Here is a 26,274-nt window from a genome sequence, read left to right on the forward strand (position 1 = left end):
TATATAAAATTTTGTATAACAGTATCCAGCCAATGTGTCACTAGATAGATAGATAGATATATGTATAATGTATATGTCCTGTATCTTTGATATATGAATTCTGAATTCATTATACTATATGCTTTTAGAAGTGTCAAGGGATCTCATTATGAAGCAGATTCTGTATAAAGGTTTTCCAAAATACGGTAGTAGAGTTCATAAATAGTTTTATTGCATTATTCACATATGATACTGAAACTTTCTTTCTGAATTGAAATAGTTACTTTATATGCTATATTTTTCTCTCAGCCTTATTTTCCTGACAGTTTCTCTTGACCAACAACAGATTTTCTCTTCTTCTTCTAGATTCTGAAGAGGCTCGGTCTGTAAATCCTTCCAGTGTTGATGAAAATATTGACTCTGAGACAGAGAAAGACTCTCTCATCTGTGAAAGTAAACAGATAATTCCCAGTAAAGCACCTCTTCCATCTGCTCTTGATGAATATGAGTTCAAAGATGACGATGATGAAGAAATAAATAAAATGATTGATGATAGACATATTCTTAGAAAGGAGCTACGAAAAGAGAATGAAGCTGAAGTAGAAAAGAATAGTTTATTTACAAAACCGGAGAAAGCTTTCTATCCTAAGTCATTTAAAAGTAAAAAACAAAAGCCGTCTAGAGTTTTGTATTCAAGTTCAGAAAGTTCAGATGAAGAAATTCTTCAAAATAAAAAGGTTTCTGCTCCATGTTCTGTCCCTGAAACATCAAATTCTGATACACAAACCAAAAAAGAATATGGAATTTCAAATGAACACAAACAGAAGGGTAAAGTCAAAAGAAAATTGAAGAACCAGAACAAAAATAAAGAGAACCAAGAGCTGAAGCAAGAAAAAGAGGGGAAAGAAAATACCAGAGTAACAAACTTGACCATTAATACTGCACTAGATTGCTCAGAAAAGACCAGAGAGGAGGGGAATTTTAGAAAATCTTTTAGTCCAAAAGATGATACTTCGTTACATTTATTTCATATCTCCACTGGTAAATCTCCTAAACATTCTTGTGGACTAAGTGAAAAGCAGTCAACACCACTAAAACAGGAACATACTAAAACATGTTTATCACCAGGAAGTTCTGAAATGTCATTACAGCCTGATCTTGTTCGGTATGATAATACAGAATCTGAATTCTTGCCAGAAAGTTCAAGTGTAAAATCTTGTAAGCATAAAGAAAAAAGTAAACATCAGAAAGAGTTCCACTTAGAATTTGGTGAAAAGTCAAATGCCAAAGTAAAGGATGAAGATCATAGTCCAACATTTGAAAATTCAGATTGTACGCTGAAGAAAATGGATAAAGAGGGTAAAACATTAAAAAAGCATAAATTGAAACATAAAGAGAGGGAAAAAGAAAAGCATAAAAAAGAAATTGAAGGTGAAAAGGAAAAATACAAAAATAGAGATAGTGCTAAAGAGCTGCAGCGGAGTGTAGAATTTGATAGAGAATTTTGGAAAGAGAATTTTTTTAAAAGTGATGAGACTGAAGATCTGTTTTTAAACATGGAACATGAGTCCCTAACATTAGAAAAAAAATCAAAGTTGGAAAAAAGCATAAAAGATGATAAATCAACCAAGGAAAAACATGTTTCAAAAGAGAGGAATTTTAAAGAAGAACGAGAGAAGATTAAAAAGGAAAGTGAGAAATCTTTCAGGGAAGAAAAAATAAAAGATTTAAAAGAAGAAAGAGAAAATATACCCATAGAAAAAGAAACAGAATGTGGTTCTTTAGGAACAAATGCCAGTGAAGAATCTATAGGATTACACTCAATGGAAAAGGAAATAGAGATGGAAAAACAGGAAAAGTATATAAAAGAAAGTAAGGAAAAATCTGAGAGGCGATTTCAAACTAAAGAAAAGGATGTTGAGAAGACTGAAAGAAAAAATTCTGAAAAAGAGAAGAAGATCAAACATGAGCATAAGTCAGAGAAAGATAAGTTAGATCTTAGTGACTGTGTTGACAAAATAAAAGACAAGCTGTATTCACATCACACAGAGAGGTGCCATAAAGAAAGTGAGAAGCTAAAAAACATCACCACTGTTAAAAAAAATGACGATAGAGAGAAAAGTAGAGAAAAGATGGATAGAAAACATGACAAAGAAAAACCTGAAAAAGACAGGCATCTAGCAGAAAGCAAAGAAAAGCACTTGATAGAAAAAAAAAACAAAGCAGCAGACAGTAGTGACTACACTAAGTCAGAAAAAAGTAAAAATAAAGAAAAGGACAGGGAAGTAGATAAAAAGGAAAAATCTAGAGATAAAGAAGGCATAAATGTAACTAATCCCAAACACTTCCAGGAAGAGAAGAAGTCAAGTACAACAGACAGTTGCAAAGCACAACATGAGAAAACTTTATCCCTTAAAGAAAAAACAAAAGATGAACCTTTGAAAACCCCGGATGGAAAAGAAAAAGATAAAAAAGATAAAGATATAGACAGATACAAAGAACGAGACAAGCATAAGGATAAAATTCAACTAAATAGTTTACTCAAACTAAAATCTGAAGTAGATAAGCCTAAACTTAAGTCATCACCAGCATCAAAAGATACTCGACCTAAAGAAAAGAGATTAGTGAATGATGATTTAATGCAAACAAGTTTTGAACGAATGCTAAGCCTTAAAGACTTAGAAATAGAGCAGTGGCACAAAAAACATAAGGAAAAAATTAAGCAAAAAGAAAAGGAACGGTTGAGAAATCGTAATTGTTTAGAACTTAAAGTAAAAGATAAAGAAAAAACAAAGCATGCACTAGCTGAGTCCAAAAATAAAGAACTTACTAGGTCAAAGAGTTCAGAATTGACTGAAACTTACACCAAGGAGAAACAATCTAAAGATGCTGTAAGTAACAGATCACAATCTGTTGATGCCAAAAATATAACAAATTTAGGGAAGTCATCTTTTGTTTCAGATAATAACTTAAGCAGATCTCCTAGATCAGAAAGTGAAAAGCCAGGTCTCAGCTCCAGATCCGTATCCATGATTTCAGTTGCTAGCTCAGAAGATTCCTGCCATACCACAGTGACGACCCCCAGGCCTCCAGTTGAGTATGACTCTGACTTTATGTTAGAGGGTTCAGATTCCCAAATGTCCTTTTCCCAGTCACCTTTTTTGCCAGTTGCCAAATCTCCTGCCCTTCATGAAAGGGAATTAGATAGCTTGGCTGAACTGCCAGAACGGATTAAACCACCATATACAAGCAGACTTCCAACATCCCATCTCCGATCATCTTCTGTAGAAGATGTTAAATTAGTTATAAATGAGGGAAGACCAACTGTAGAAGTTCGAAGATGTAGCATGCCATCTGTCATTTGTGAACATACAAAACAATTCCAAACCATATCAGAAGAAAGCAGTCAAGGTGGCTTAGCTGTGCCAAGAGAGATTTGTCCTTCTCCCAAACCTGAGGTGTCCTCAAATGTGCCTGAAAGAGAACTTTCAAATGTGTCCAACATACATTCCAGTTTTGCAGCCTCTCCAACTAGATCTGTAAACAGCAAATATATTTCAGCTGATCTAAATGTTATCAAGAGTACTGCTCCATTGGGCACTTTAATGGACAATCCTGTGCATTTAGAGCCATCTAATCAGGTTGGTGTGATCCAAAATAAATCATGGGAGGTATCCGTTGACAAACTGGAATCATTAAGCACCAATGATTTGATCTGCCCAAATTCTAGTACTCCTGATCAAGATTCTTCTGTTCAGGGCTTTTGTAATTCTGAAAACAAAATATTGAAAGAACAGAACACTGACTTTTTATCCCTGCACCAGACAGAACTGCCAGGAAACTCTTGTGCTCAGGACCCAATGTCCTTTCTGCCTTCACAACAACCTTGCTCTTTTCATAGCCAATCACTTTCAGATGCTGAATCTGTTTCTAAACCTATGTCTATGTCATATGTTGCCAATCAAGAGCCAGGTATTTTTCAACAGAAAAATGCAGTTCAAATTATCAATTCTGTTTTAGATACTGATAATGAATCTACAAAAGAGATGGAAAATACTTTTGTCCTAACAGATGTTCAAAAAACAGATGCCTTTGTCCCAGTGTACTCGGAAAACACTGTTCAAGAAGCATCACCAAATTTTGAAAAAGCTAGTACTTTGCCTGTATTGCCATCAGAAAAAGACTTTAGTGGAAATGATGCCTCTTCCCAGTTAAATATACAGTATACATTTAGCAAACTAATGTATAAGTCTTCCAATGGCCATGAGGTTGAAAATAGCTCTTCTGATATTCAGGTTATTCCACATGAAAAAGAAAACAGACTGGAGAGCTTGGTCTTAACTCATTTGAATGATAAATGTGATTCTGATTTATGTGAAATGAGTACAGGGATGCCAAAAGGAATCCTAAATGAACAAGATAATCCAAAACATTGCTCTGAAGGGGAAAAGTGTTTGCTTTCCATTGAAGATGAAGAATCCCAGCAAAGCACTTTATCAAGTCTGGAAAACCATTTACAACAATCAGCTCAACCAGAGATGCATAAATATGGTCAATTAGGTAAAGTAGAATTAGAAGAAAATGCTGAAGATGATAAAACTGAGAACCAAATCCCTCAAAGGATGACTAGAAACAAAGCAAATACAGTGGCAAATCAAAGCAAGCAGATTCTTGCTAGCTGTACACTGTTGTCGGAAAAAGACAATGAATCTTCATCTCCTAGAGGAAGAATAAGACTGACTGAAGAAGATGACCCTCAGATTCACCACCCGCGGAAAAGGAAGGTGTCACGTGTGCCTCAGCCTGTGCAAGCGAGCCCCTCTTTACTACAAGCAAAAGAGAAAACTCAGCAGTCTCTGGCAGCCATTGTAGATTCTCTGAAACTGGATGAGATTCAGCCATACAGTTCAGAGAGAGCAAATCCGTATTTCGAATACTTGCACATTCGGAAAAAAATTGAAGAAAAGCGCAAATTGTTGTGTAGTGTTATTCCTCAAGCACCTCAGTATTATGATGAATATGTGACATTTAATGGATCGTATCTCTTGGATGGAAACCCCTTAAGCAAGATTTGCATTCCCACAGTAAGTAACATCACTTGATCGGCTATGCCTTGCAGTAGAAGTATAATGCAAGTCACTTACATAGTTTTAATTTTTCTAGTAGCCACATTGTAAAAAAAAAAAAAAAAAAAGTAAAAATTTTAACATTTTTTTAACCTAGTATATTCAAAATACTATTTCAAAATAATAACTAGAGAAATTATTAATGTATGACACGTTATATTCTTGTTTTTAACTAAGTGTTGGAAGTCTGGTGTACGTAAGTACATCTCAGTTCATACTAAATGTAGCTACCATTTCAGTAAGTGTTCAATAACCATGCATAGCTAGTGGCTACCTTAACAATCATCACTGGTCTGCCTTATTTTCTTTGTCCTTACGTGCTTTTCCTTTCATCCTAAAGGAGGTATACTTTTATTTCTTTGAAGGATAACTCATTTACATGTACTTCAGGAACAGTCTTCTCTGGAACTTTCCTCTGTTGAGCCACTTCTTAGCTAGTGTATTTTTAATTTTCTTTCTCCATTGGTCTTTATTCACCCACCCTAAGCATCTTGGTTCTCCTTCATCCTGGGGAGAAAAATGTTATTCCATGACTGTGCCAGTTTGTCAAGCTCTCCCTATCTCTTTCCTTCACCACTGCACTCTTGAAGAGTAAGTCTATACCTTATGTTTTCTCTGTATCACTGCCTGTTCATCCTTAAGTTGTATGCACCAGCACACAGCACCAGTGAGCTTGTAATGCCAGATTCATTGAATGCCTCTTTTCCTTTCTACTTGATTTCTGTCACATTTGGCATTGTGACCATCTTGTTCATAAAATTTGCCCCTCCTTGGTTTCAAGATGGTACTCTCTTCTGGTTTCCCTGTCGCAGTGACTTTATCTTTTTTTCTCTCTTTTAATGACTCCTCTACCCACCCTTTAAGCATCAGAATTCTGTAAGAATCAGTTCTGCAGTCAACTTATTTGTCATTGTGGTCTTGCCTGTTCCTGTGGTTTCAGCACTCTTCCGTGTGCCAGTTTAGTTCCCCAAAATTCTCACCTAGTCGTGTCATCTCCAGAATCGGATGTAGGTGCTTTCTGGGCAGCATTACCCAAATGATCTCCAAATACCTGTCATAGGTTTAGTTCCCCAGGGAGTGGGCCCTCAGATTATAATCAGGAGGCTTACTGCTGAGCGCTTTCAGGGTCAATATCTGTAACTGTGTGAAGGAAGCAGAATTCGGCAGAGTAAGAAGTCAAGCTGAAATGTAATTGCAGACTCATTTCAGCTGAACCCACGGGAACTCTGGAAGTATGGGGTGGCCCTTCTCACAGGTAGCCTGCCCCCAAGGAGGGAACATGACCTTGGGCACACCAGTCTTCCTTTCCAGTGTTCCCATTGCCAGATCCTAGAGAGGAACTCTGGTGAGAGCTTTCAGCGTCCAACATTCCTGGTAGCTGGGGGATGAGTGCTTCATTCCTGAAGAAGGAGTCTAACCATGTGCCACTTCAGCCTCAGACTCTCACAGACCAAAAGAAATGATTTATCTCTCACTCCCTCAGAAAAAAACCTTTATTTATTAGTGATGACACCAAAGTAGTAACCTGTCAGTTACCACATTCTAACCCTTCTACCTTGAAACTCTCTCCAGAAACTGTATCTTCTACCAGGGCCTTGTTTTAGGGCCCTCGTCGGTATCTCTCACTTAGAACATTGCAGCAACTTTGTCTTCTTTTCCTAGTACTCTATTTCTGCAAAAGCATTCTTTTTTGTTTTGAAATACATATCATTTTAAAAACCTTAAAGGGGCACCAGGCTGGCTCAGGTCAGAAGAACATGTGACTCTTGATCTCAGGGTTATGAGTTCAAGCCCTACGTTGGGTATAGAGATTGCTTAAATAATAATAAAACTTTTTAAAAACATTTTAAAAAACTGTTTCCGTTCTTAAATATCTTAGCTGGGATTAGCTGGTTTCCCATTGCCTACAGCTTAAAATCCACATCTAATCTTACGAAAGCCATTCATTTTATAATCTGACCCCAGTCTACCCCTCCAGCTTCATTTTCTTATGACTTCCGAACTCATCCAATAATTCAGCCATATTTAACTTACTTACTCTTAAACAGAAATCTTTTCTTTTCTTTTTTTTTTTTTTTCCAGAAATCTTTTCTTTACTACTTTTGGTACTTAGTGCTGTTCCTTCTACCTGAAATATTGTTCTTGCCAGGCTTCCTTTTCTGTTGTCTTCCATGGCTTTGTTCCAGCTATGTTGTCACCTCTGTGCGGAATCTTGTCAAAGTGGAGTTGTTTGTATCTTTTTCATACCTTTACTGTGATATCATAGTTAACCGTTCATATATCTGCCCGTAATCTGATCCAGGGCTAGGGCACTATTTATCTCTTATAGAATGAGTCTCAAATTTATCTTCAGCTTTAAATACACTACTGCTTTCCATAACTCTGTTTCTGGCTACTTCTGAACATCACCTGAGTGTCCCACGATATCCATATAATTATCAGATCCAATGCCAAACCTATTTATCTTATCCCAAAAGTGCTCTTTTTGCCCTCTCTGATTTAGTTACTGTCATTATCTGCTCTCTAATTTCTCAGGCTAGGAACCCAGAATTCTACCTCCACCTTTTCCCCTTGGCCTTCCCATCACATTAGTAAGTGTTGTTCATTCATCTTACTTCCTTTCCCCTTCTCTCTCTCATCACTGCTGTGTAAGGACCACATTAGCTCCATAGACTGTTCACTCACATATGTGAATATTGCATAATCAAATATTCAGAGTATTGCATAATCAAATAATTCATAATCACATGCTAAGCATTGTGCTAACTGGATGTCAGAAACCAACAAAATAGGCATTCTGAATAGCTGCCATAAATCCGACTCTCATCTCTTCTGTCAATCTAGCCATCTTACTGTCTAGGTGTCTTATATATAAATCAGATCTGATTCTGTAACTACATGGCTAAACATCCTTAGAGACTCCCAATTTCCTATAGACCAAAGTCCTCATCATTGTCTGTAGATCCTCCAATACTTCTTTAGGCTTGGCTGTAGTTACTACCCTATTTACTGTACATGATGCTTCCCCAGGCTGTTCTATACTGTTTCACATCACGTCTTTGCATATGTTCTTTCAAAGCCCTAGTTCAGAGAAGATTTAAAAATTAGAGGAAAAATTGTTCTTTAGTCCCACATCCACAGAATATATCTGATGCTAGTGCCCTTTAAATCTTACAAGACTGAGATTTTGATACTACTCTACTAATAATAAGCAATAATAGTACATTTAAAAGAATAGAGTTGTAAATAAATTTGTCATTTTTCCAAATTCTCTAAGCAAAATAATTTGTTAATGACTTAATAGAAAGCTAATAGTTTTCTTGTTTCCTTTGTTTCCCCTTTAAGGGTAAGAAATTTTAACTGAAATATGTTGTATCAGAGGCTTGAAATACAGGTAAAACTGTGAAGAACCCATTTAAATTAAACTTTATACAAGCTATTTCACTAAAAACAATTCTAATAAACCATATTAGGTTGCCTTTTTAGTGCTATCTGCTTATTGAGATGGATGGATGGATGGATGGATGGATAGATATAGGTATAGTATGACACACATATCTGTATATATGCTATGTGTGCTTGTGTTTATAATTACCTTTTCTTATTCCTTTAAGCTCCCTTGCAGCAGTTCTGGAGATACAGCTTTGATTAAATGAGAATTTAGTTATATCAAATATTGTTTCAGAAAGAGCTATAAGTAGAGCCGAGAATTTTTTCTGAGTGTAGTAGAGTTTTTTTTTTTTTTGTAATGAGAATTATTAAAGAAATGCACAGCACAGTATAGATTTCTAGGTTGTATAGATAAGTTTGTCTGGATTTTGCTATAAACCAGCTGTGTGGTCTTAAATAATTCCTTCTCTGATTTTTTGTTTTCAAATCTGTAAAAAAATAATACCTACCCTACTTCAAAAATATATTCCATAAAAATAAATTAAAAAATATATATATATTCCATAACCCATTAAAAACTTGAAAACAGATTTAAGAGGTTATTATTTTGTCCAGCTCAAAATAACTTTAAAATTCGTATCTCTTAGAGCTAATATTGCAAACCCCCACATTTTGCTCATAAAAGGCAGTGTTTTTTAGTTTACTGGACTGAAACTCATTTGTTCAACACTTAGTTTAAAAATGTAAAGAAAAACCAAAATAACAAAAATCGCTTTTACACTACATTATTTTAATTGTTTCCAATATGATTTTATACATTTGTTTCTTCTATCAGCTAATTGTCACTTTATTGAATTAATCTATCCACATTTATATGATCTATTTATAGAACCTGTTAGAAATATAGTGAAACATCTCCAAAGTCAATTTAAATGTTTGTTGTTCTACCAAATATTTTTCTCATAATTTAACCAGAATGCTGCTGTTTTTCCAGAGGAAATCAAAGGAAGAAAAATAAAGCTGTAGGTCAAGTTCCCAAAAGGCAAATGAACAAGGGGAATATAAAAGAAAAAGATTTGTCAAATTCTACTATCTACTGTGGTCCCAAGTACCAGCACACACAGCCCCTTTGGGGGATTCTAAGAGTGGATGACAAGAAAGAGCATCCAAGAGAAGTTGTCGAGAGATTTTATATTTTAGAGACTCCTGGGACTCACAGATCTTAAAAGACAAAATCTCCAAACGTGATTTACTTAAAGTTAGATTGGGAAAACAGGAAAGGGAAAGTCTCCATATATTCCTTTTTGGTGATTTTACCAGATCTCTATACATTGATAGATGTTGAAAATTTCCAAGTTTATGTATGCTACCCAAACCTCTCTCACCTTTCTTGCTAAATGGATAGCTCCACTTGGATGTCCACGAGCTTCACAAACTTAACATGTCTGCACTGAACTCACCCAAGACCCTATTTCTCTTTCCTCCTATCCCCTCCCCCATCTCCCCTCATGGGGTATCTCTTACCAGCCATTTGATCCTCAGGCTAAAGGACCTGCAAGTCCTCCTCAGCTTTTCCCTCTTTTTTATCCTTTAATTGCCATATTTTTAGGCCCTTTCCGTTCCATTCCTGCCTCCTTCTCTCACCAGTGTCACAGTGATTTGCTGCTTTAATTTCTTACCTGCAATCTTGTCCTCGTAATACCTATTCTGCAGACACAGCAGTGAGCTGTAAGATCTTTCAGTGGTTCCCCACCAAATACAAAATTTACCCTACCAATGTGTTAGCTTAATATCTGTTCCACAGCATGTGGACAGATTAAATGCATGGGAATTGGTGGGGCAGAGTGGGGAGGGCTTATGGTCAATACATTTGAAAAATGAAACACCGTTAATCTAAAAGTAAATAAGTTTCTTCACTGCAGGATTTCACAGAACCATTAAGTTGAATTCATTAATTGTGAGACACCTAATGAGTACTTATATGCCGTGTTTCCCAGACTGACTTGTTCGTGGAATCATTTCCTGCAAGTCATCTTTACGGGCCCAGTGTTCTGTGGAACATACTTTAAGAAAGCTAGTCAAAAAGAAGAAGAAGAAAAAGGAAGGAAGAAAGAAAGAAAAACTTTATTACTTTACTTCTAATCCCTCCATCTTCATGTCCTACCATTCTTTCCCTCAAAGTTGATGTCCTGGGAATTCAACTTGTGGTTGTCTCCAGGCACCATACTGTCTCTTTGTTTTGTGCACTTGATCATGCCATCCTCTCATCTGGGAATTATCTCCTCATTCTTCTTCCCCCTTATTTTCCCCCCACAATTCATTTCTCTTAACCCATGATTCTGGCTCTTCCTTTAAGATGTACCTTCAGGCATTACCCTCTCCAAGAAGCTTTCTCTGACACCCCAGGCTCAAAAGAGTAGATACTCTTCATCTGGGTTGCATAAAGGAGGCCTCTATGATTTTTGGAAGACTTTATTTTTTTTTTTTATTTTTGGAAAACTTTAAGATAGTAGCACTAAACTTCACTGTTACTCTTGTTAACATTTTTAAGGCACAGAAATCAAACAATTATATTATTGCAGTTAGAGGCCTGAAAAATAATCTGCCTATAGAATTTTCCACATTGATTCGACTGAGTGAATCTTTGTGATGTTATTTAATATACTTTTCAATCCCGTGTAATTCCTTTAAACTATTTACTGATTATAAGTATAGAGTCCTGGGCAGCCCGGGTAGCTCAGCGGTTTAGCACTGCCTTCGCCCAGGGTGTGATCCTGGAGACGCAGGATCAAGTCCCATGTCGGGCTCCCTGCATAGAGCCTGCTTCTCCTTCTGCCTGTGTCTCTGCACCTCTCTCTCTCTCTCTCATGACTAAATAAAGAAAATCTTTAAAAAAAATAATAAGTATAGAGTCCTGATTAGATCCAGGTTTGATTCTTTGGCTAGAGCTTTTCATATATGATATATAATTCCTTTAGCACCACGTCAAGAAGCACATAGAATCTGCTTGTCCCACCTTCTGAAGAATCAGAAGAGTCAACTAAATTATTTTATGGTGCCAAAACATATCAAGTTACCTTACTTTGCACCAATATGCTGACAATAGTTAGAAGCTAGTTGGGGGTATAGGAAGGAATATAGCTACTCCAAGGAGTAGAGGGAGAATATTAAGGGATCACAGATGTCTCTTTATATTAACTGTAGAGCAGCAGTGTGTAGATGGTGTCTGCTTCCTTAACCTCCAGCATCTACCAGAAAGCACTCTACTGTAATAATCAAGTTAGAGATGAACTAAGCATAAGATTTTTGGAGCATGGCTAAACAAAATGGGTTATCACCTGTAATAAAGAATTTTGAAAACCACAATTCTATTAAAGGATAATTCCATCTTTTTATAAAAGACTTAATTCAGTGACTGTAAAACTCAGCACTTTAACATTTGATTTTTATCCTGTCTACAAGGAGATTTCATGCTTACTATACACAGACTGCTATAACCTTTAGAACAGTTTGCTTGATGTTTTTCTGTTTTTGTGACCCCTTGTTCCTTATATATGAGCTGTCGCTTATTGATGCTCTAAAATATGTCTCTGTAGTAAGAAACTTCCTTAATCTTTAGCCCTTCTCAATTGCTCTTTGAAATTTGCTGTAGCCTCAGAATTAAAACATCTAAGTTTACCAGTATGCTCTACTGTGTTTTAGACCATTGAAATTAAGAAGTAACAATCAGTTGTATAATTCCTACTGTATTATCTAATTCAGAGAACATCAGAATTTGTTTTCATTAAGTGATGCACTAAAATGTTTAATTTTTAAAAGAATAGCCCATTCACTCAGCTGGCTTAATCAGAAGAGCGTCTGACTCTTGATCTCAAGGTCGTGATTTCGAGCCCCATGTTGGGTGTACAGGTTACTTAAATAAACTTAAAAAAAAATTAGGAGTAGCCCATTGTTGCAAATAAACCTACTATTTTTAATTCTTTTTTTTTTTTTTTTTAATTAGATCACACCGCCACCTTCACTATCAGATCCACTTAAAGAACTTTTTCGGCAACAGGAAGTTGTAAGAATGAAACTACGTTTGCAACACAGTATTGAAAGGGTAAGAAGTGTTTAAAATTATGCTACAAATTACTGTATTTTAATAATAGATTATAATGACCTATGTCATATTATATATCATATACATATATAATTTTCCTTTAATTTTTTTTTCATATATAATTTTCTTAGGGGATTTTCCTTATTGAGAACTATTCAGGAAGATTTGATTTTGTTATCTTGTACCTGTGCAGTTAGATAGGGACTTTTTAAGCCTGTTTTAGGGTAGCTGCCCCTATGTTATAGTTCATGTTTTTATTTTTAACATATAAAAATCTCTAATTGCTTATCATTTGCTGAATTTGTGAAGCTAAAGAAGTGAATTTCTAGTTAAACAGTTGGATTTCCAAGTTTTGGAATTGTTGTTTGTTGCCAGCTACTTCAGTACAGAATACCTACCAGAGCTGTGCTTATTGGTCCTTACATGTCTGCTTTCGTAGTCTAGTCTCTAATGGTGAAACTTGGCATGGAATAAAATGAGAAAACCTATCTATAGAAATCATAAAAGTCATTTCCCTTGGATTGACAAAAATCTAAAACCTTCTTTGTCTTTTGGGAGGGTCAGGGACTTCTAAAACTTCATATGAGCTATGATCTTTCTTCATAGAAGTGTTGTGTGTGTACACACATACATACACACACACACTCATAAAAACAAAAGTGTGCTAAGTATGCTATTTCTTTGATTCATACATAACTGATTGGCTAGGGCAGAGGCTTTTAACTTTCTTTGTTGCCATGAGACTCTTGTTACAATCTGGTAAATATAAAACCTTTTCTCAGAATTATGCTTTCAAATAATAAAACAAATATATAGCATTTCAAAGAGAAATGAAAGAAGCACTAATACAGAACTTGTAACATTGTGCATAACCTATGTCAGTGAGAGGTTTGTTCTCAAGAAGTTAGGCCATAGGGCAGCCTGGGTGGCTCAGCAGTTTAGCGCTTGCCTTCAGTCCGGGGTGTGATCCTGGAGACCCGGGATCGAGTCCCACATCAGGCTCCCTGCATGGAGCCTGCTTCTCCCTCTGCCTGTGTCTCTGCCTCTCTCTCTTCTGTGTCTCTCATGAGTGAATGAATGAATGAATAAATAGATAAATAGATAAATAATAAATCTTTAAAAAAAAAAAGAAGTTAGGTCATATAACACACGTCAGTAGCTGTTTCAACCATTAGGCATGGTTGAAGCCACCTGGTAACATATGTTCACCTATTCATCTATACATGTAACAAAAGCCATGCTGCCTAACAAACAGTTAAGAATTCTCACTTGAACTGTGCAATTTTTCAGAACTTTAACAAAGAGTAAAGATGACTCCCATGCTTTCATATATTAACCAACAGTTTTAAATGCCTGACCTATGTGACAGCAAACAATGATACCATTTGGGGGCAGTATCTGCAACAATTATAATATGAATTGAAAATATTTGTGATTCCTATGGTTGGCAGAGTTGCAGATACTTCTGATATTAGTGTTGCTTGTGGCTTACATTCATAATTGAAAGAAATGGCCAATTGGAGGTTAGTAAAAATATAGAATTTTTCCCATCCAAAAAAAAAAAAAAAATTTTCTCATCCAAGTTAACAGATGACCCTCTCTCCCCAGTCTATCCATGGGCTTCTTGGGAATGTTAGGACCCCAGATCAAGAACCTCTGTTCTAGGATCATTTTTCCCTTTGAAAATGATGACAATACTTGAATACTATACTGGATGACCTGAAGTAGAATATTTAGGCTGCCATTTTAAGCAGCATATCTCTGTTAGTTATTTTAGGGGAGGGGGTCTGACTGCAAATAATATATTTCTTTCTCATATAGTGTTAAGGAATTTTTGGTGATTGCTCTTAATCTTATACTACTATGACCAGTCTTTTAGGAAAGCTTTTCTTCTAGCTGTTTTTTTCTTAGTATCTATCTGATCAGGTTTTTTTTATATTCTTTCAGTTAAAGTCCCCACCTTAAATTTACTTAATAAATCTTAAGTATTACACTTAGGTCTTCTCTTTTGAGTATCATTTGTCACATAAAATTTAAAATATTAAATAAGACTTTGTTTATTTGTGTTTTCACTAAATTATAAATACAGTAATACATATTTGGATATAAAGAGACCTGCATGCTCCAATAGGGGAAAGACAAAATTCTCATCAAGTCGAGAGAGAATAGGGAACATGGTTGGAAGAAGACCTACCACATCCCTAATATTCTCTCAGCCCAACCTGCCAGACAGAACCAACAAAACAATGGACATTTATAATGGAAAGATTCCTGGTCTCACTACCTCTGTATTTATAATGGAAAGATTCCTGGTCTCACTACCTCTGTCCTTGAAGTTCTAATCAGCCACAGGTCCCAGGGTTGTCCCCATTCATGTTGAAGCTGAAGAAGACAGTTACCACATGATGGCACAAGTCTGTAACCAGTATCACGATGGGTTGTATCTTAGCTACACCCTAGGGAATTCCCAGGCTGCTAAATGCAGAGGATTGCCTAGATCATTACATTAATTTTATGATAGGGTGACTTTCATATAACATAATTGGAAGTTTTGTATCCTGGTTAACACATTTTAAGGCAAGATTGTACTATGATTGTCAGAGATTTAAAAATCAGCATCAAAGTAGTGTTTGTTTCTATGAAAATATTCATTATAAAACAGAAGCTGCCACCACAGTGAAGGCACTTCACACCCATTAGAAAGCTATAATTAAAAGATAGTAAGTGTTGGCAAGAATGTGAAAAAATTGAAGCTCTCATACATTGCTGGTGGAAATATCAAATGATACAACTGCTATTAACAATTTGGCAGTTTCTCACCAGGTTAAACGTAGAACTACCATATGACCTAGTACCTCCCCTCCTAGTTATTTACCTAAGAGAAACAGAAAATATGTATCCAAAAACTTGAGTATGAATGTTCATAGCAGCATTATTCATGATAGCATAAAGCTAGGAACAACCCAAAAGACCATCAACTGATGAACAGATAAATAAAATGTGGTATATTTACACAATGGAATATTACTCAGCCAGAAAAGGAATGAAGTACTGATACACACTCCAACACAGATGAACCTTGAAAACATGTGACATGAAAAACAAAATACCACATGTTCTATGGATCCATTTGTAAGAAAATATTTAGAGTAGGAATCATAGAAACAAAAAGTAGAGTAGTGGTTGCCAGGGGAAGAGGAGGTATATGGGGTATAACTGGTGATTCAATGCAAAGTTTCTTCTTGGGGTGATGAAAATGTTCTGAAATTAGTGGTGATGGTTGAACATCTTGGTGAATATACTAAAAGCCACCATTTGTACACTTTAAAAGATAATTTTTTAGAGGAGTCTGCCACTTTTGGAAAGAAAACATTTACTTATACTTTTAGAACACTTTTAGAAAAAACTGAGGAGTGCCTGGGTGGCTCAGTTGGTTTAATGTCTGCTTTCTGCTCAGGTCATGATCTCAGGGTCCTGGGATGGAGCCCCACATTGGGGTCCCTGCTCAGCCAGGAGTCTGTTTCTCCTCTCTCCCTCTGCTCCTCCCCCACTCATGCTCACTCTTTCTCTCTCAAATAAATAAATAAAATATTTTTAAAAAAAGAAAAAATATTCTGAATTCTCTGAGATTCAGATTCTTTAGTACATTTTAAGTTATTTTGTTTGAAAAACAAATGATTGAGGAATTATGGGGTTTTTTTTTTTTTCATTCTTGGTTCAACTAGGAAAAACTCATTGTATCCAATGAACAGGAAGTTCTACGAGTTCATTACAGAGCTGCAAGAACATTGGCAAATCAAACACTGCCATTTAGCGCGTGCACTGTTTTACTGGACGCAGAAGTGTACAGTGTGCCACTGGACGCTCAGGTAAAGTGCCACTAATTCAGTTGAAATGTTCCTAAATACAACTTGAGTGTTTTTGTAATCTACTTCCATGGAAAAAACTTGAATTTAGCAGTCAGTAAAACTCAAAAGAGAAAAGCAATTCTTACAGAATCTAGATCACCAGATCTTTTTTTCTAAAATCCTCTTATACGTTAGCCTTATGTTATAAAAGCTAATATTTACAAAACCATTATGTGTTTAGGATAGTGTCCTTTTACATAACATGTAATTTGTTTCTAAAGTGAATGTTTGTACCTTGAAGTAACTGGAAAGCAACTGTAAGCTGGAAAACGCTACAGGCAGATTGAACCTCTAGACTGTGGCGGTGCTAAAAACAGGACCAGGCTTTTTTTGTTTTGATCTTGGATATTGGTAGAATAAATAAACACACTTGTGGAAAAAAAAAAAAAAAAACTGTAGCTATGTCTTGAATAAAGTTTACTGCCACATATAAATTATATGAATTCAAAACCGGACATAGCAGTTGTCAGAATTTTTTGTGCTTCACAAACTAGAATGAAATTCATTGGTTATAAGAGAGATAATAATGATTAAAATAAAGAGCATAAGCATGGACAGTGAAGGATTACCACACAGAAATACTAGGAAATGCTATTTTAAGTCAGACAAACTAGAAACACAAAGAACACAGGGTATGTTACAGAGAAAATTACGTAGTTCTCTCTGGGCTTTATTTTTCTCCTGTTTAAAAAAAAAAAAAGATTAAACTAGATCAGTAGATTTCAAACCTTAAGTCACCAACTGTTTTATCCAAATGAAAGTATTCAGAGATATTTGAAAAGGCTATTAAGAATAATAATTGGGGGAACACCTGGATAGCTCAATTGGTTGAACATTCGACTCTTGATTTCAGTTCAGGTCATGATCTCAAGGCCATGATATCGAGCTCTGCATTGCTTTGTGCACTGGGCATGGAGCCTGCTCAAGATTTTCTCCCTCTGCCCCTCCCCCCACTCACATGCACACTATCTAAAAATAATAATAATGATAATTGGATCTTAAGAACTATTTGACTGTGAGGAAATAAACTCTGGAAAAGCCACTGAGGGAAGTTACATAATTCCCAGCTTTAAATAATTTAAAGGAAAAAAATGAATGGTTCTTTATAATGGAAATGAATAGTTTATGTTACTAAATACTGGACTAGACAGTGCAATATCTAGAGATCTTTTAAAGCTTCATTCAATTATAGAGTAACGAAGGAAATGAGAACAGCTAAAATTTTGAGCATCTGCCTGATGGCCTGGATGGCACTTTGATGGCATGGGTGATAGTAGTAGTAGTAATTACAGCAGATATTTATTAGAGTGAATGCTGCTTGTATGCCCAAGCATTCTGATGAGGACTTCAGAGGCTTAATTCTCAAAATAAGATTAAAAGAGGTATTCACCGCATTTTACAGAATAGAAAATTGAGAGAGTACATAATTAGTTCAAGATTGCATAATAAGATACAAAGCTGGCATTTGAATACAGCCTGTCTTAATTCCAAAACTGATATTCCTAAGAGTTGATACGGAATTTCTTTATGACCATTCCAAAATATTGGTCCTGGAAAAATGTTGGCCTGTATCCCACCTTAACACTTCTTCTCCCTACATATGGTAAAAATTACCACTAAAATGAGATACGAAATCAATTATACTTTAATAAGAATGTCATAGACATAAAAAAATTATATTTAATTATATTAATTATATATTATATTTAATTATTAATATTAAATATATAATTTAATATAAATTAAATATATAATATATTAATATATTATTATATTTTGTTATATTTATATTTATCCTTTTTCCATCATTCCATTACACCACAAAAATTATAATGGCACATAGGTTTTAAAGTGGGTTGGTTATTACATTGTATAGTATTCAACTATTTTTAATCTTCTCTTTCAGTCTGATGACAGTAAAACTTCTGTGAGGGATCGCTTTAATGCAAGACAGTTCATGTCTTGGTTACAAGATGTAGATGATAAATTTGACAAACTAAAGGTATGTATGTTTAGAAGTTCAGTTTCAATGGATGCTTCCCCCTTAAACAGAAAGTGCAGCTCTGTTAGGAGTGACTAGTCACGCATGGCCACAGTCGGAAAGTAAAGGAAAATAAAGAGCACAAGTCCATTTTTCAAAACCAGTGTAGTATGAAAAATGAAACTACCACAGAAAAAGCAGCTTCTGTAAGGAGCACTAGGTTTTATAGAAGACTGATGAATCACTGACCTCTACCAGAACTAATAATACATTTTATGTTAATTGAATTCAAAGAAAAAAAAAAAGTTTCTAATGGGGATCTGTTTGCCTATTGTCCAATATCCAAGTCTGGTGGGTAGTTCTACTATAGGAAAGAATGGGGGGTGGAGGGAAGACATATTGAGAGAAAGAAAATATACTGCAAATAATTCATAAAGAAAATTATTTGGTTTGAGATTTTAAGTCATTTCAAAAACTACTTCTTAGCTGTTCATGGTTCTTTTGAGAATTTGCAATTTTATTATTTAAAAGAGCAATTTCTTTTTTGTTGTTTGTTTATTTTATTTTTTTAATAAATTTATTTTTTATTGGTGTTCAATTTACCAACATACAGAATAACACCCAGTGCTCATCCCGTCAAGTGCCCCCCTCAGTGCCCGACACCCATTCTCCCCCACCCCCCGCCCTCCTCCCCTTCCACCACCCCTAGTTCGTTTCCCAGAGTTAGGAGTCTTTATGTTCTGTCTCCCTTTCTGATATTTCCCACACATTTCTTCTCCCTTCCCTTATATTCCCTTTCACTATTGTTTATATTCCCCAAATGAATGAGAACATACACTGTTTGTCCTTCTCCGACTGACTTACTTCACTCAGCATAATACCCTCCAGTTCCATCCACGTTGAAGCAAATGGTGGGTATTTGTCATTTCTAATGGCTGAGTAATATTCCATTGTATACATAAACCACATCTTCTTTATCCATTCATCTTTCGATGGACACCGAGGCTCCTTCCACAGTTTGGCTATCGTGGCCATTGCTGCTAGAAACATCGGGGTGCAGGTGTCCCGGCGTTTCATTGCATCTGAATCTTTGGGGTAAATCCCCAACAGTGCAATTGCTGGGTCGTAGGGCAGGTTTATTTTTAACTTAAAAGAGCAATTTCAAATTAAAAGTCTGTGAGGTTAGACACTCTTGAAGTTGCAGACCTGGAAATAGTTGGCATATAGATACAGACAGGGTCAAGCAAAAATGGATGTGTAATTCAAAAACTTAATCACTAAAAAAACTATGGATGAGATTAATTTTTAAACAAAGCAAATTTAACAAAAATTGATAACTCTTCTCTTCTTCTCAATAGACCTGTCTTTTAATGAGGCAACAACATGAAGCTGCAGCTTTAAATGCCGTCCAGAGATTAGAATGGCAGCTCAAACTCCAGGAACTTGATCCTGCCACCTACAAGTCTATCAGCATTTATGAAATCCAGGAGTTTTATGTTCCCCTTGTCGATGTTAACGATGACTTCGAATTAACTCCTATATAATAGCAGCCATTCCTTCCGGTGGTGGTGTTTTAAACTGATGGGGCTCAAGAGTATTAAACTGTGGAACACTGCCTTTTGAGAAAAATACTGATATTATGCCTTTACAGTTGTTAGTAAAGTTTGACTAAAATTGGTTATGTAGTAAACACTGTCATTTTATAAAAAAATGAAAAGAGAATTATTTTGGATCCTAGATCCAAACAGTTTCTAACTGAAATCTATTATTTATATTGGTGAGAGGTAACTATTGCATTAGAGCATGTTGGCAGACTGTGGTAGATCTTTTAAAAGCTGAGAATCTAACAGCAACTGGAAGTTGTTAGCACTCTTAAATAACAAGATAACCACTAGTATTCCAGTGTCTTTCAAGTTTTATTAAAATACATTGGTAAACTAAAAGGTTCAGTTCCTACCAAATAGTTTCTAAATGTGGAAGAAAAACTTGGCACAAAATTTCTTCAGTTTATTATATCTGTAAATTAATTGTACAGTTTCTTTTCAAAAGTTTTAATATTGTCTTCCTTTTTAATAACTTATTTTATACATATTGTGCAGATGTAAATCTTGTAATTAATGGTCAAAATGTATACAAAGGGATTGGTAGTCAGAACATGTACAAAAAAATAATTGTAAAGCTGTTGTGTCTAATGTTTTATTGGACCAAAGTTGTAGTTTGTATGGAGTGTAGTAGTAGTGTATACAGGTAGCAAAACTTTTAAATAAGGCATGCATGCGTTTGAGTTAGCTTGTTTTCATCACCATAACTGTAAAGGTTGTGACTTAGTTGTACTGCATGCTTCCTATCATTTAACTCTCTCCATAAGCGATGCCTAAAGTAGTGTAGGGTGTTTCATGCCAGTCTCCTGGGATAGTACCTATGACTCACTATGTCAGACATATTATTTAGAATTAGTCATGCAAAGAAACAGCTCTTTTTTCATCTCACAATAGAACCTATCCCCCTCTCCCAAAATGCCTTTGAATGAAAATTCTGAAATTGTAAATGTCTATTTTAATACTCAAGTATGAAAGAATCTGTGAATATATGTAAATATGTTTAATAAATTTTATTGGTCATGTTAAATCATTGTAAAACTTTTTTACATTGCTTAAATATAATGTTTTAAGCTTAATAACCTTTGCACTTTTAAAATACAAACTGAGTACTCAAATCAAAAGATATTCGGTAGTCAAAATACAAGAAACAGGCATATTCTGACCAATCTCTTCAATGTTTATGAAAAACTGATAAATATGTTGTATTTTTTCCTTGTATCAAGATGCAAAACATATAATTTTCAGAATTTTATAGTTAAAATAAGATTTGGTATGCTGTTTTTAATAAAATAATTAGCAATATACTTAGAAAAAGTCATTTCTCCTATAACATGAGGTAGATTAAATAATCAGGAATATTTCAGATCTGAAATCCGCTAAACTTATTAAAACATTTTTAAAAGGAAAATTAGGTTATATGTAAAATTGAACATAAGTATATGAGATAAAATTTACAGAACTTTCCACAATACTTTCTTGAATTATGAAATAATGCTGGACATTTTTTATTCTGATAGAGAAAAGTTAAAAGATATATGTGAGGAATAAAGTGACTTAAACTCAGCAAGCAAGTTGGAAATCCCAGCTAATGGGAGAGAATGTAAAAATTGAAGTTTCTGAGTGCAAAGGTATATATTAAGCTTAGGGATTTTTGAATTTTTATGTCAATTTATATTTTAATTCATACTGTACTTGGCATGCGCAATAAAGCAGCACTGTAAAAGATACACAGTGCAAGAACTTTATTATAAAGGTTGGATGTAGTGTTCTTTAGAAACTTAGATGAGAGATTTGGGCCTTTTTTATTGGATAATGGGGCCAGGAAAGGCAGGGTAGATTTTGAAGCACTGGTTTTGTTGAAGTTAAGTTTATTAAGGCTGGGAACATTAAAAGCTAATTTATAAAAGCAATACTTTTTAATATGAAAAACTCAATGCAAATTTTGTTTATACTTTTGCCTAAAAAGAAAAAACCAGATTATTGAGCATTAAAAATATGAGAGGGGTAAATTTATACTGCTTTTTGTTCTGAGGGTCCAACTGGAAAATGGGGGAAAATCACTGTTTGGCCTAACAGAACAAGCTGCAGAAGAAAAACAAGCAAGCAGGAATCTGGCATGTTTTAGTTGTCCCAGCTTTTTAAATACTAACCCCAGTTCTCACCCTCTTCAATGGTACCTCAAGTTGCTGGAGCCTCTCTGCCATGATTCTGCTTCTGCAGATTTCCTTTGTAAAATGACTCAAAGCTAAATGGATAGCTTAAAAGTGAATGCCTTCTTGGTGGAATTTATTCTTAAGTAAGTAGTTAAGAGCTTTTGATATTAAAGATATCCTGAAGCTCTGAGACTAAAAAAATCTTGGAATGGGGTATATACCTAAAGAGATTTAGGATTCTGAAAGAGAAATAAAGGATGGTTAGTTTAATCAGTGATTTTTTTTAAAACTTCAAATATCATGAACAAGATACTAAATTGTACCTAAGGATTTGTATTTCTTTAAATCTTGTTCTAAATCATATCTGTTTAATAAATGACTAGTTGATATTTGTGCATGTTATTTAATAAAGAGTTATATTTTTATAGAAAAAAATAAGAGTGAAATGTGTGCTAACTGTTTTTTTACTTTCCACTCCCATGTGACTCTAAGCCAAACACTAATGTTTACCTGGGCAGTAGCAAAATTACAGAAATACTCATTTTAGGGAAACAGCCTCTGAAAAATAGCTCCGTAATGAGGTCTCAAAAGTGAATTTTAAATGTTAGATATGCTGCAAACTTCATAACCACAAAAATCTCAAGCAAAGATCCCATGAGGCTCATTTTTAACTGCCAATAATTATGCACTTATGCTAGAAATTGAGTGTAATGCTAAATATGTATTTTTCTTAATTAACCAGAAAGTATTTTTTATTCTATTTCTGGTATCCTGATACATAAACCCCAAAATATTCTATAGAGGAAATTGGCTTTAAAACTCATGAGCTAGTCTTATCTTCTTATATTTTAAAGAGTGTTTTCATGATATTTAAAAAATCTGTTTCAAACAAGGTAAAAAGATTGATACAAGAGATATTAATCGGAAAAGCTTGTGTGAAGTTTAATCAATTAAATGTCTTGTAATTTATTTTCTTGGTGGCTTCTTGACACTGTAGTCTCCAATGTACCTAAAATGGAGTAACAGAGCCTCCACAGTAGTAGTTACCCAAAATATTTCCAGTCAGTAACACCAGAGTTCATGGAACAAACGGAGGCAAATAAAGTTTAAATAGTTCCTTTAATATGGCAAAAACATGTAGAATTGTATTAGCATAAAAACAGTGGAAAATACATGTAGAAAGACTTTTCCAGTGACTGTTAAATGCTATAAAGTATCTGCAAATAGTGTAAATTTTTTATACATGTGCATCTCTCCATTAGAGAAAATTGCACATAACATTATCTAAAGATGAACATGATCTTTGCTTGCATGGGGATTCAGTTGTATTAGATCGATTAGTTACACAGAATTTATGATTATTTATGAAACATTTCTTTATTGATGACTTTTTTTAAGTGCTTTAAAACAAAACAAAAAGCTTATATGCCATGCCATATCTGAGTAGTCCTAGATAAAAAGCTTTTAGGTAGCCACCTTTTTCTCCACTTCTGAAGGAAATTTTGCTGTTAATCCACAGAATGAAGCATATGTGGCATGTGTTTACAGATTAAAGAACAATACCTGTGTGCCCATCACTTAGCCTAAGAGCTCATTATCAGTACCTTTTTTTTTTTTTTTTTTTTTTTTTTTTTTTTACTGGTTTAAATCCAGTTTAAACAAACAACCCAAACAGCCAGTCCTGACAAATGTATACACCGTTACCATGGCCTGAATGCAGTAAGCTCTCCCGGCCCCTTTGCAGTCAGCGCTCCTACCCCAGAAGCAACCACCATGATTCCCATCACCGTATGTTACTTGTACCTGTTCTTGAACATATAAATGGAATCAAACAGTATATACGATTTTCTTGCTTTTGACTTCTTTCTCTCAACGTAAGGTTTTGAAATTCATCCATGTTGCATATATATCAGTAATATGTTCCATTTTATTAATGAGAAGTAGTATATTGTACAAACTTGTTTATTCATTCTCTTGTTAGTAGACATTTGGATTGTTTCCAATTTGGGGGCTGTTGTGAATAAAACTGCTGTGAATCTGCAAGTCTTTGTGGACATATTCTTTCATTCTTGGATACATACCTTGGAGTACTAGGTCATTGTGTGTTTATTAGAAACTGACAGTTCTCCAAAATGCTTGTACGATTTTACACCCCTACCTATGAGAGACTCAGTGGCTTTGAGTCTTCATCAATATTTGGTTGAATATTTGATTGTCAGTCTTCAATTCTAGCAATTTCGGTGGATGTGTAGTGATATCTTGTGCCTTTAATTGGCATTTCCTTGATGACTAATGAGTTGAACATCACTTTTCATTTGCCTGTTGACCATTTGTACATATTTTGTGAAATGTCCTCAATTTGCTCACTTTTTATTGGGTTTTTATTTCTGATTTATAGGAATTCTTTATGTATTCTGCATTTAAGTCCTTTGGTCAGATATATTTGTTTGTCCTGCATGTACCTAGTCTGTGGCCTGCTTCCATTTTTTCTTAGTGACTAGTTTCCTCCCTTTTTAGTAATACGCTAACACTGTCATGACTTTTTCAGAATAATTAGTGGATATCCTAATGCCTCCCCCCTGCCAAAAATTTTCCTTTTAATATGGATACACAACCATAGCTTTAGATTTCTGAGAAACACCACCTCTATTACTTTTAAATGCACCAGTATTTGAATATTAGAATTAGACGTTTTTAAAACCTTGCCTGAAAAAAAAAAAAAAAAAAAAACTTTGCCTGAATTAACCTTTTTTTTTTTTTTTTTTTTTTTTGAGGGCAAGAGAGTGTGTGCACGTGAGGAGGAGAGGGTAGAGGGAGAGGGAGAAAGAGAATCAGCGCAGAGTCCGACTTACAGATGGATCTCATAACCCTGAGACCATGACCTAAGCTGAAACCAGGAGTCACTCAACCGACTGAGCCACCCATGTACCCCAAACTTGTCTTATTTTCTTGACACCCTTTCTATATTGTCTAGGTTGTCTACTCTTTATATAGATCCTAATACTGTATGTTTGTTTAAAGATTTTATTTATCTATTCATGAGAAACACAGAGAGAGAGGCAGAGACACAGGCAGAGGGAGAAGCAGGCAGGGAGACTGAGATGGGACTTGATCCCAGGTCTCCAGAATCAGGCCCCAGGCTGAAGGCGGCGCTGAATCGCTGAGCCACCAGGGCTGCCCTGTTTGTTTTTTAAGCAGAGTATGGATAAGATTGGAAAAGCCCAGTATCATAGGTGGACTTTTAGGGAGCAGATGAATCATCTGAACTATGAGCTGCGGGGATACTTTTCAGCTCCTCCGCTGATTCACACATCAATCTATGCACTCAACACACAGTATATGTGTCGTGCCAAGGACTATGCCACTTGAAGATTTACACAGCATTTACCAAGATTGGTTCTCAAAAGTTTTGGTCACCAGACCTCTCTGGAATCCTGAAAGTACTTTGAGAGCTTTTGTTTCTGTATGATATCAGTTGATATTTAATAAAGTAGAAATTAAAACCATTTTTAAATATTAATAAACTCATGCATGTTTTTATGAAAATATATTTCCAAAATTAAAAATTAGAGAAGTGTGTTATTTTAAATTTTTGCAAACTCCTTAATACCTGGCCAAATAAAAGAAAGCTAGAAATTTCATATCTGCTTCTGCACTCAATGTGTTGTACTTATTATTTGTTTGGTGTTTAGTTTGGTTTGGTTTGTATGAAGAAAATCTGACCTCACACAAATAGGAAAGGGGAAGAATATTTTTAATATTTTAATAGATTTTCAGATAAATGTGGGCATTATTCTTTGATTCCACATAAAAATGCAACAAATAGTTTCTCTTTTTTAAGATCTTATTTAATTATTCAATAGATCATGAGCAGTGGAAGAGGCAGAGGGACAATCTGACTCCCCACTGAGCAGGAAGCCTGATGTAGGGCTTGATCCCAGGTCACCCTGAACTGACATCATGACCTGAGCTGAAGTCAGACACTTAATTGAATGAGCCACCCAGGCACCCTGAGAAGTAGTTTCTAAAAGGTT

The 26,274-nt window shown here is 35.1% G+C and overlaps 1 protein-coding gene across 5 annotated transcripts in view; it reads left to right on the forward strand.

Annotated features, from left to right (window-relative positions):
* ANKRD12 (ankyrin repeat domain 12) overlaps nt 1-22,675 on the forward strand; it is a 123,347-nt gene extending 100,672 nt beyond the window's left edge. For 4 of the 5 annotated variants that reach the window (XM_038543847.1, XM_038543849.1, XM_038543848.1 and 1 more), the window contains 5 exons: nt 346-5,063; nt 12,499-12,597; nt 16,323-16,466; nt 18,412-18,507; nt 19,845-22,675. In XM_038543847.1, coding sequence (XP_038399775.1) covers nt 346-5,063; nt 12,499-12,597; nt 16,323-16,466; nt 18,412-18,507; nt 19,845-20,030 — 5,243 coding nt within the window. In that variant the 3' untranslated portion in view covers nt 20,031-22,675. Of the gene's footprint in view, nt 1-345; nt 5,064-8,450; nt 8,500-12,498; nt 12,602-16,322; nt 16,467-18,411; nt 18,508-19,844 lie in introns of those variants that run through there. The other variant, XM_038543850.1, reaches the window with a different exon arrangement.
* Nucleotides 22,676-26,274: the final 3,599 nt, after the last annotated feature.

The sequence above is a fragment of the Canis lupus genome, chromosome 7 (assembly GCF_011100685.1).
Source record: "Canis lupus familiaris isolate Mischka breed German Shepherd chromosome 7, alternate assembly UU_Cfam_GSD_1.0, whole genome shotgun sequence".
NCBI lineage: Eukaryota > Metazoa > Chordata > Mammalia > Carnivora > Canidae > Canis > Canis lupus.